At 34.1% G+C, this 12,724-nt stretch overlaps 1 protein-coding gene across 1 annotated transcript; it reads right to left on the reverse strand.

The window, feature by feature from the left end:
• Positions 1–2,452: 2,452 nt before the first annotated feature.
• On the reverse strand, positions 2,453–11,540 carry LOC106475736 (metabotropic glutamate receptor 5-like). Its single transcript, XM_022379792.1, has 4 exons — positions 11,301–11,540; positions 10,365–10,542; positions 5,340–5,466; positions 2,453–4,094 (listed from the first exon to the last, which is right to left on the reverse strand). Exons 1-4 carry the CDS (start codon positions 11,501–11,503, stop codon positions 3,160–3,162), a joined length of 1,443 nt encoding a protein of 480 aa, XP_022235500.1. The 5' UTR covers positions 11,504–11,540; the 3' UTR covers positions 2,453–3,159.
• Between the last annotated feature and the right edge of the window lie 1,184 nt (positions 11,541–12,724).

Below are 12,724 nucleotides of genomic sequence, written 5' to 3' on the forward strand. Positions count from 1 at the left end.
AAAGAAAAGTCTGCGAAACTTGGCGTATTAATACTCAGTCAAAGATCAAGGAAAAGTCTGCGAAACTTGGCGTATTAATACTCAGTCAAAGATCAAGGAAAAGTCTGCGAAACTTGGCGTATTAATACTCGGTCAAAGATCAAGGAAAAATTTGAGAAGCCGTGTATGTTATGAATAATTAAAGCGTTTGAGAAACCAAATGTATTGTTAATTAGTCAGAGATCAGGGAAAAACTTTAAAAGTCGAATGTCTTTGTAATTAGTTAAAGATCAAACAACAATTTGAGAAACCGTGTAAGTTTATCATTAATTAACGTCAAAGAGAAGTTCGAGAAATCAAGCTGTTGATAATTAGTGAAATTAATTAAAGATGAAATATAATAAATCAAACGTGTTTCTAATAAACTTTAAGTTGCGAATTTTAAAATGTTTTTTGTGTGAAGAGAGTTTAAAAAAATACGTTTATGATTTGTTCTGATCTTCTCAAATATCTAACTTGGTTGAAACCTACGTACTTTAAAACGATAGACGTTTCTCTAACGATACATCATTATCAATACGATAATAAAAGTACGTGATTTGTTTGCGTTGAAAACATATTAATTTAAACTCGAATTTTTTCTTTGTGTGTTCGTTAAGCAAGAATTGGTCTCTGTAAATCTCATAGGATCCATTTGCGTTGCTCTTGTTGTAGAAGGTAAGAAAAGATATTCGCTCGGAAGGAGTCAGCTACTGTACACAAGAAATGTTTTATCGATTTCTTGTCAATGACGGCTTTAAACACTATAATATATCAACTAAGGTTTTACACTGTTTTCTCGTAATAATAAATTTCATTCTGGAAAAGGTTTAGTAATTACCCGGAAATAAGAGAGGAATTCTCCAAAATATAAATGATTATTTCTAAAGCAGAGACGACATTTTAAACGTAAAATTAACAAACACGTTTCTTCTGCTTACGGGCCTAAACGTGATGAAATCGTTGGTTGTGGAAACACAAAATTATATGTCTTTATTTGGACTCGCTTGGATAGAAATGGAGAAAAACTATAGTCTTGCTCTAGGGGTTTAAGTTCGTCCAAAAACATTTCAGTTTTTAATGTGTGATTTGTTTGTAGCTCAGCAGAAAGTCTGAAGGCTTATAATGGTAAAAAATCGGGTTTCGGTACAACACAGAGAGCCCATTGTGTAACTTCGTGGTTTACAACGAACAACCAAAGCTTCTTGTTTGTTTTATTATAATAATTGTTTTTTAATGCTTAAAATGTTTTACACGATTTCTGAATTTTTCATCCTAAGTTTTATTTCAAGAAACTTCTATAATAACGTTTTTAAAGAAACCTTAGTTCTTATTCTATACACTAGATGGCAAGAGTAAAGCTATTCCTTTAAGAAAGGGAGTCAGCCGTAAGAAAATAAGAAAAACAGCCATCAACGGATCAGTTGGATAAAAATACGAGTTGTCGTTTCCTTCTGAACAGATTACGTTCTATACTTCAAACAATTGTTAATACAGACATACACATTGGTGCAGTGTTATCGCTTTAGCGATTGATATGGGATGAAACATTATGGCTTTCTGGAAGACAAGCTGGTCTTGGAGCTTTTAGAAACAAGTAGAAAATGTCCCTGGGGTACGTGTGGTGCCATAACAGCTCTCCCTTTAGAAGGGGGGTTGTTAGTACCTCGTATACGTTCGGTGGTTTCGGTATTTGTAGAATTGTTTTGCTCTGAAATGTTCAATACTTCTTTATGATAGCCGCGGATGATATAAACTCTGGGTATAAACATCCAGAGACTCGGTAAAGGGGAGGAGGGAGCGCTAGATAACACGTAATAATAATAACTCAGTGGCTTCATTTTTAGAAATCTAATGAGGAATTATTTATAACTAATATGCCAACAAATGTGTATGGATCTTTTCTGGTTTTATTTTTATGCCAACGGGGGGACGTAGCTCCCCTCTAGATCCGCAAGTGGTGTAATCAATGTGATGATGAAAGGATTACCTGAGACCTGTTGAATGCGTATCCATGTAAAATTTATTTAACTTCTTGAATTACCTCTCAATACATATTAATATACTTTGGTGTTTTTCTTTTGTTATAAGGAAGACATCACAAAGGATTGGTGACGAACACATTATCTAAGGAACAGATTTCTCTATCCGTAACAACAAACTTCTGTCTAGTTATCAACAAAACAAACATTTGAATCACCCACTGATGAAAAATAGTCCGCTTCAATTTCAGAAAAAATCCTTTGTATTTAACAAGAAATATATATATACTATGTTTTCCTAGAGGTTATGTCTATGTTTTATCCAGTCTTAAGGGTTACGTCATGAAATAATAAAGTCCGTGACTGTACGCACCGGTTAAAAGGTATGTAAGTCACATTCAAAAACGGTCAAACCCTTGATTTCGACATATGGATATGTCTTCACCAAGAATACCCGCTAAGGTTTTATCGGTATTTAATAACGAATATTTACTTACCGACATATGGATATGTCTTCACCAAGAATACTCGCTAAGGTTTTATCGGTATTTAATAACGAATATTTACTTACCGACATATGGATATGTCTTCACCAAGAATACCCGTTAAGGTTTTATCGGTATTTAATAACGAATATTTACTTACCGACATATGGATATGTCTTCACCAAGAATACCCACTAAGGTTTTATCGGTATTTAATAACGAATATTTACTTACCGACATATGGATATGTCTTCACCAAGAATACCCGCTAAGGTTTTATCGGTATTTAATAACGAATATTTACTTACCGACATATGGATATGTCTTCACCAAGAATACTCGCTAAGGTTTTATCGGTATTTAATAACGAATATTTACTTACCGACATATGGATATGTCTTCACCAAGAATACCCGTTAAGGTTTTATCGGTATTTAATAACGAATATTTACTTACCGACATATGGATATGTCTTCACCAAGAATACCCACTAAGGTTTTATCGGTATTTAATAACGAATATTTACTTACCGACATATGGATATGTCTTCACCAGGAATACCCGCTAAGGTTTTATCGGTATTTAATAACGAATATTTACTTACCGACATATGGATATGTCTTCACCAAGAATACCCGCTAAGGTTTTATCGGTATTTAATGACGAATATTTACTTACCTCGGTGACTCGATACTGAAGTCTGAAGTGGTCTGAGACGAGTTTCTGGAAACCCCAACGTTTCCTGAAGCAAGATATCCTATATGACAGCGGACATCTTTGGTTGTAGTGAAAGCGCTCCTATTGTTTCGCTCGGGCCTAAAAATAATTATGTACACTTTGGGGACGTATAGAAGCAGGAGAGCAACGAGCGCACTGAAACTTATACACAGACACATTGTAATCACGCTGGAGCTGCTTCCAAAATATATAGGGACGAACGCCATCCAAATGACTAAAGTTGTGTACATTGTAAAGCCAATGAACTTAGCCTCATTGAAATTTTCAGGCAAATTCCTTGTTTTCACAGCATAAACTGTACACATTGCGATGAGGAAGAAGTCAAACCCTAACGGAGCGATTATTCCCAAAGTCGTAGTGTTACAAGTTAGTTTTACGCTATCAATGGCTGGATACACTAACTTTGAATCTGCTGGCTCAAAAATTAACATGGCGGCGATGATTGTCCCTTCGATGGAGATAAGAATAAAAGTGATGACAACCTGAGCTGTGGCACTCATGAATCTCGGTTTCTTAGTTATGATTTTCTTTTTACTTCCTGCTAGAATCCGGGCGATGCGATTGGTCTTTGTTACCAGAGCTGCATATATCATCGAGAAGCTTAACCCAGGGAGAACACGAGTGAGAAAACAAGATGTCTGCGTAGGCCTAGCCAATAACACTATGGTTGTAGCGTAACAAAGATACATTCCAACCATGATGATGTAAGATAGTTCCCTGGTGGAGGCCTTGACCACTGGGGTATTGTTATGTCGTATAAACACAATCATCACTACAAAAGTGGCCACAAACCCGAGGCAAGCAATGGTCAATGACACAACAGCAGTGGAGTCCCACCAATGGATGTACTCGACAGAAATTTCGTCACAACCTAGATGAAGAAAAACGCTTGAAAAGAGGCATATTTCGTTACAATATATATTGTTGTGGTATTCTCATATCACACAGTTTACATACATCTAGTTACAATATATATTGTTGTGGTATTCTCATATCATACAGTTTACATACATCTAGTTACAATATATATTGTTGTGGTATTCTCATATCATATAGTTTACATACATCTAGTTACAATATATATTGTTGTGGTATTCTAATATCATACAGTTTACATACATGTAGTTACAATATCACATTTAATGGTAACTCTTACATGATGATCGTTTACTACATGTAGTTACAATATCACATTTAATGGTAACTCTTACATGTTGATTGTTTATTACATCTAGTTACAATATCACATTTAATGGTAACTCTTACATGATGATCGTTTACTACATCTAGTTACAATATCACATTTAATGGTAACTCTTACATGATGATTGCTTACAACATCTAGTTACAATATTACATTTAATGGTAACTCTTACATGATGATTGTTTACTACATCTAGTTACAATATCACATTTAATGGTAACTCTTACATGATGATTGTTTACTACATCTAGTTACAATATCACATTTAATGGTAACTCTTACATGATGATTGCTTACAACATCTAGTTACAATATCACATTTAATGGTAACTCTTACATGATGATTGTTTACTACATCTAGTTACAATATCACATTTAATGGTAACTCTTACATGATGATTGTTTACTACATCTAGTTACAATATCACATTTAATGGTAACTCTTACATGATGACTGTTTACTACATCTAGTTACAATATCACATTTAATGGTAACTCTTACATGATGATTGTTTACTACATCTAGTTACAATATCATATTTAATGGTAACTTTTTGACAGGTTGTTTTTATGACTTACAACTAGTGTAATCATCTATCATTAATACATTCACAAGTTTCTCAGATATTATGTATCAAACTAGACTTTCCTGTTTAAATACATATTATTGGTTGAACTTCAAATTTGTCTTTAGACTTTTCTGTTTAAGGTTAAAGTTCAAATCTGTGTTTAGATTTTTCTGTTTAAACACATATTATTGGTTAAATTTCAGATTTTTCTACAGACTTGCCTGTTTAAACACATAGTACTTTTCTCGTTAAACACCTATTATTGGTTAAACGACGGTACGAATTTCGTAAAACACCTAATATTTTAAAGCCAAACCCAACTAACAAAATGTTATGTACTTGCCTGTTAGATTATCATTGGGCCAGTATCCAGGAGGGCATTCTTGGCATGTGGTTTCATTTGAAACGTATGCATTTTCTTTGCACTTGACACACTTCCAACAGCACTGTACCATTTCGGATACAATGTTCTGAAAACCAAAACAAATATTAATTGAAACTTTTCCCACTAGGACTTGAGTTAGTCTTGAAATTATTTGATTAACGTAACAGAAACTGCACCCACCTCATGATTCAAAACGTCTAACAGAGTTTTTGTCTAGGTAGGATTACAAACGAATCTATTGTTAAAAGAAACTGCACCCACCTCATGATTCAAAACGTCTAACAGACTTTTGTTTACGTAGGATTACAAACGAATCTATTGTTAAAAGAAACTGCACCCACCTCATGATTCAAAACGTCTAACAGAGTTTTGTCTAGGTAGGATTACAAACGATACTATTGTTAAAAGAAACGGGACCCACCTCATGATTCAAAACGTCTAACAGAGTTTTGTCTAGGTAGGATTACAAACGATACTATTGTTAACAGAAACGGGACCCACCTCATGATTCAACACGTCTAATCACTATAGGCTTTGATTTGTAGTATTCTGTATTTGTAGTAGGTTAACTGTTCTGTTTATTTACGTACTGTGTTCTGATCTATTCTGTTAGCTTACTTTTGATCACAAGTCATTGAAATGTCTATGAAAATTTCTATTCTATTATTAATTTCAATGTAATTTTCCATCTTCTGAACTCGAGTCTTGGAAGAAGTAACTGTACACAAAGAAGTAATTTTAATTTCGAAATAACGGACTTTTCGGTAAATAGAAAAAACAGAAAATTGATTTACTTGTTGAGAATAAGACGCAAGGTTGCACGAGGGGCTATCTGCGCTGTTTCCACCGCAAGCAAAATATTCGTAATAACATTAATTGAAAATAGATTAATACGACTATACAAAAACTATATTGAATCATTTCGAAATCATAATATGGAGAAATTCTTTCGTTCGAACTAATTAATTAAAAAATGAAAACCTTGCTGCTTAAAAATTTAATTAGTTAAAATTATTCTGTGTTTAATACGTGAAATACTAGCTGTTTAATCAAAAACTAAAAAGTACAAACGAAGAAAAATGAGTTTTCAACCAATTATTATTATTATTACGCAAAACCTTGAAAGTTCTAAGAAAAATGTAGTATTTTAGCGATAAAACAAAAACTTTCCTTAATAAATATGACGACGCTAACGAATTCGTTCATTTAGGTTTTGTAACCAATTCATTCCAGTATCATCTTATAAATATATATAAAAAAACATCTTATCCTCGAGGATGGTGGCCGAGGAACGTTATGATGTATGATGTATTAGTACTAATGTGGTCATGCATGAAATACTGTGAGGTTTATTAATTATAACCTCATTTATAACTTTACAAGGAAGTGTATTTCAACGTCGTTTAGTTGAACAGATTTACCAGTGAGGCAACAACATTGTTGACTGTTGCCTATGGTGTTTAGATGTTATACGGCATTAAGTGTTGCCCGTGGTGTTTAGGTGATATAAGGCATTAAGTGTTACCGGTGGTCTTTAGGTGTTATATGGCATTAAGTGTTGTCGGCGGTGTTTAGGTGTTAAACGGCATTAAGCGTTGTCGGTGGTGTTTAGGTGTTATACGACATTAAAAGTTACCGGTGGTGTTTAGATGTTATTCGACATTAAGTGTTACCCGTGGTGTTTAGATGTTTTTCGACATTAAGTGTTACTGGTGGTGTTTAGATGTTGTTCGACATTAAGTGTTACCTGCGGTGTTTAGATGTTATACGACATTAAGAGTTACATGTGGTGTTTAGATATTATTCGACATTAAGTTTTGTCGGTAGTGTTTAGATGTTATTTGACATTAAATGTTACCGGTGGTGTTTAAATGTTACACGGCATTAAGCAAGACCAGTGGTGTTTAGGTGTTATACGGCATTAAGAGTTACCGGTGGTGTTTAGATGTTAAACGGCATTAAGTGTTACCGGTGATGTTTAGATGTTATACGGCATTAAGTGCTGCCCGTGGTGTTTAGGTGATATAAGACATTAAGTGTTACCTGTGTTGTTTAGATGTTATTCGACATTAAGTGTTACCTGTGGTGTTTAGATGTTATTCGACATGAAGTGTTACCTGTGGTGTTTAGATGTTATTCGACATTAAGTGTTGTCGGTAGAGTTTAGATGTTATTCGACATTAAGTGTTACCTGCTATGTTTAGATGTTATACGACATTAAGTGTTACCTGCGGTGTTTAGATGTTATACGCCATTAAGAGTTACCTGTGGTGTTTAGATGTTATTCGACATTAAGTATTATCGGTGGTGTTTAGATGTTATTCGACATTAAGTGTTACCGTTTGTATTTAGATGTTATACGACATTAAGAGTTACCTGTGGTGTTTAGATGTTTTTTGACATTAAGTGCTACCTGCGATGTTTAGATTTTATTCGACATTAAGTGTTACCTGTGATGTTTAGATGTTATTTGACATTAAGTGTTACAGGTGGTATTAGGTGTTAGGGTAATAGGTAGTTATAGTTCGTGAAGCTCAGCGCCTAAATTATGAAATTGGTTTCGGAAGTGTTTCAACTCTTCTTTCATACGAACGTGCACGTGCGATTCTAAGACTCAGCCCAACATGTCTCAATTGGTTAGATAGCGTTTTAACAAGAAAACACGGCATATCTCTGGAGAACCATTAAATTAATCGTCGTAGAATTAAACATGCAATATGTGGCAGAAAACACACACACACGTTTTTGTTTTATCCATCCTGAATATACTTCTGCTGAGACGAAAATCCTATGTATAGGAGAAGATTGTTTAACAATAAGTGGCTATTATCTACAATCAGTCACTGGTCAGTTAACGACGCAGGAAATAGGTCCACTTCACCAAGTTTCTCCGAGAGCGTTTTTCACAGGAAGCGGACTGATGACGTCACGTGAGGAAACGCTCGACTAATCACTCTAACTTGTTTTGCCCACAATGCCAAGCGTAACTACGAACACTGGTTCGAGTCTTAATCTATTGTAGACGTATGAAAGAAGATATATAGTTTAATTATATACCTTTATGTTATATTATTTCTCAGCTGAGGTATGTAAATGATATTTTTTTCTATAATTAGTAATTTATATTTTTCGATCTCGCATACCATGGAGAACATAGAAATGGAGTGGACGTTTTGTTAGATTCTTGTCTGTCGTGTTTTCGTTTTGTCTTCTGTATATGTCCACAAACATTTGTTTATTTTCTAAAAGCTTTAAAGACAAAAACCGCACTAAAACTAACACCTGACTAAAGAACGTGACACATGCTGTGAACTGCTATACATTCATGCTTTACTAATTCAGGCATGTTGAGTACACCTCTGATCTTTATGATCTTAACGTCAATGCGATTATAGGTGAACATTTATATCTGATGAACTAAAGCATCGCCTAAGATTATGGATTATGTTTTATCTTAAGTATGATGGAACAAATGAAAGTTTCCGTTAAATATAAACATCATATTCACACTTGGTTACCTTAAGTTACTATTAAACATAAACAGCATATTCACACTTGATTACTTTATGTTACCATTAAATATAAACATCATATTCACACTTGATTACATTAAGTTACTATTAAATATAAACATCATATTCACACTTGATTACCTTAAGTTTCTATTAAACATAAACAGCATATTCACACTTGATTACATTAAGTTGCCATTAAACATAAACATCATATTCACACTTGATTACCTTAAGTTGCCATTAAGCATAAACATCATATTCACACTTGATTACATTAAGTTGCCATTAAACATAAATATAATATTCACACTTGATTACCTTAAGTTGCCATTAAACATAAACATCATATTCACACTTGATTACATTAAGTTGCCATTAAACATAAATATAATATTCATACTTGATTACATTAAGTTACTATTAAACATAAACATCATATTCACACTTGATTACCTTAAGTTGCCATTAAACATAAACATCATATTCACACTTGATTACATTAAGTTACTATTAAACATAAACATCATATTCACACTTGATTACCTTAAGTTACTATTAAATATAAACATCATATTCACACTTGATTACATTAAGTTGCCATTAAACATAAACATCATATTCACACTTGATTACTTTATGTTACCATTAAATACAGGGTGGTCAGTAACGTGTTGGGATTTTATCCTTGGGTCGTTTTATTTGATAACCTTTACAAGATGGCCAGTAAGATGTGTTGTGGTTTGATCCTTGGAAAATCTTATTTGATAACCTTTACAAAATGGCCAGTAAGATGTGTTGTGGTTTGATCCTTGGAAAATTTTATTTGATAACCTTTACAAGATAGCCAGTAAGATTTGTTGTGGTTTGATCCTTGGAAAATCTTATTTGATAACCTTTACAAGATGGCCAGAAAGATGTGTTGTGGTTTGATCATTGGATTTCTGTTCTTCTTATTCTAATAATTAAACATTTAGTTTATCTAAACAAGTTGGACAATACATCTATATATGGTTTTCTAGATTTATCTGTCTTGTTTAAGAAGATTTTGAAGAGCGTGACAGCTCAAAAACGATCACACAATAACCTTTCATTGACATCCATTTTCAATTATTGAACAAAGGTTCCACCACGTCTGACTATACAGTCCAGTAATAAAGGTTCCATAATGTCTAATTATACAGTCCAGATACAAAGATTCCGCCTTGTCTAACTATACAGTCCAGACACAAAGATCCCACCACATCTGACTTTACAGTCCAGACACAAAGATTCCAACTCATCTGACTATACAGTCTAGTAACAAAGATCCCACCTCGTCTAACTATACAGTCCAGTAACAAAGATTCTGCCACATCTGACTTTACAGTCCAGACACAAAGATTCCTCCACATCTGACTATACAGTCCAGTAACAAACGTTCTATCAAGTCTGACTACACAGTTTCACGAATAGTATTTAAGGTGTTTACCTTTACTTCACCACGAGCACAAGGTTTGCTGCAGACAGATTCGGGGGGGCTGTTCCCCTCCGTAATCTTTCCCCACTGGAACAAACGATCAAGTTTCAACACACCGTTAATCCAGGACCCGACTTTAACATAGTCGTACCTTGTAGCGTTCATTCTCTGGTAGTTCATGATGTCGTACCTGTTACAATCAGATTAATAGTAACATTATATTAATGGTTTGATATACTGTTAGTTGATATTAAAAACTGAAAAAGAGAAATAAAGCCTAAGTAAAAGGAAACTTGTAATTTTGAGTGTTTACTTTATGAGATAAAATAGAGAATTTTTCAGATAAATCACATTTTATAGAAATGGAATATTGAGAATATAAAAGAAACTTTTATCGATATATCGATATTTTTAGACATTTAAATCTTAATCAATATGCAGATCAGTCATATCTTGAAACAAGAACAAAACCTCAGAGATCTTGAACAGAGTGTTGTTAGAGTATAACTTGTTAGAGTCCACATAATCTTGAAACAAAAACAAAATCTCAGAGATTTTGAACAGAGTGTTGTTAGAGTATAACTTGTTAGAGTCCACATAATCTTGAAACAAAAACAAAATCTCAGAGATTTTGAACAGAGTGTTGTTAGAGTATAACTTGTTAGAGTCCACATAATCTTGAAACAAGAACAAAATCTCAGAGATTTTGAACAGAGTGTTGTTAGAGTATAACTTGTTAGAGTCCACATAATCTTGAAACAAAAACAAAATCTCAGAGATTTTGAACAGAGTGTTGTTAGAGTATAACTTGTTAGAGTCCACAGATTTGATTTTGATTTGGAAATTCTGGTAAAGATAAAGTGATCAACAATAAAAAGATTTGGTTGGTAAAACAATTCAGATTATCGGACAAACAAATCTTGTCATAAGAAAGGCTCAAGGTCCTACCTTCCCGGAGAATCACCATTTGCATCAAAACGGACCGTTTCGTTGTTCCAGGAAAAGGTGACGTTCATGAGATACTGGAGCAGAACGGAGCCGTTTATCGGAGTCATGGCAGCACACAACCCATGAGTAGAATTACACATATCTCTCTGCATGTTGTGAAGTCCATAAGCCATTGTATAAATTGCCTTCTTCACAAATTCCATTTTTGTGTCCTGCTTGTAACCATGATCTAGTCTTTCATTGCCTACAAGAGAAATAAATTTTTCGAGATCCTCACGTCTGGAAATATTTAAGTCCATACAACCAGCATATGGTTAAGATTCAAGGTTAAGTTGTAAATATTTCCTATATAACATTTGATATCGTTAGAATGTTTGTTTGTTTTTGAATTTCGCGCAAGGCTACACGAGGGCTATCTACGCTAGCCGTCCCTAATTTAGCAGTGTAAGACTAGAGGGAAGGCAGCTAGTCATCACCACCCACCGCCAACTCTTGGGCTACTCTTTTACCAACGAATAGTGGGATTGACCGTCACATTATAACGCCCCCACGGCTGAAAAGGCGAGCATGTTTGGTGTGACAGGGATTCGAACCCGCGACCCTCAGATTGCGAGTCGAGTGCCTTAACCACCTGGCCATGCTGGGCCTCGTTAGAATGTTAAATTATCATTATGGCGTGTTGCACTAAACATTGTTAGAAGGTTAAGCTATCAGTGTCTGTATGTTTCACAAGATATCTTTAAAAGCTTAAGTTATCAGCGTCTGTATGTTTCACAAGATATCTTTAAAAGCTTAAGTTATCAGCACATGGTATGTTACACTAGTAATCTTTATAAGGTTAACTTATCAGTAGATGATATCTTACACTAGTAATCTTTATAAGGTTAAGTTATTAGCACATAGTATGTTACACTAGTAATCCTTATAAGGTTAAGTTATCAGTAGATGGTATGTTACACTATAAATCCTTATTAGGTTAAGTTATCAGTAGATGGTATGTTACTCTATAAATCCTTATAAGGTTAAGTTATCAGTAGATGACATGTTACACTAGTAATCCTTATAATGTTAAATTATCAGTAGATGGTATTGTTACGTCTCCGCTTGTTAATTGATTTTCGTAACTTCGTTCCGACAAAACTTTAACGACACAAGTCTTTACTTAATAAAACTGGTTTATTCTTTCCGAATATAACTTTACGATACACTTAATTTCAATATTCACGCTAAAACAAACACAACAACGAACGAACGTTAACTTCAATAATACGTCTCTCTCTGACCGCAGTTCAATTACACATTACATTATTCTCCCGTCACGTTGTCACCATCTTTCATATATACCAGACTACCCTATCTAGTAAATGCTAGAGCATTCGTCAAGGTACAGGATAGTTCTAGAAATGTGGCGTCACAGTAGTCAT

This window comes from Limulus polyphemus, unplaced genomic scaffold (assembly GCF_000517525.1).
Source record: "Limulus polyphemus unplaced genomic scaffold, Limulus_polyphemus-2.1.2 Scaffold9077, whole genome shotgun sequence".
In the NCBI taxonomy this organism is placed as follows: Eukaryota; Metazoa; Arthropoda; class Merostomata; order Xiphosura; family Limulidae; genus Limulus; species Limulus polyphemus.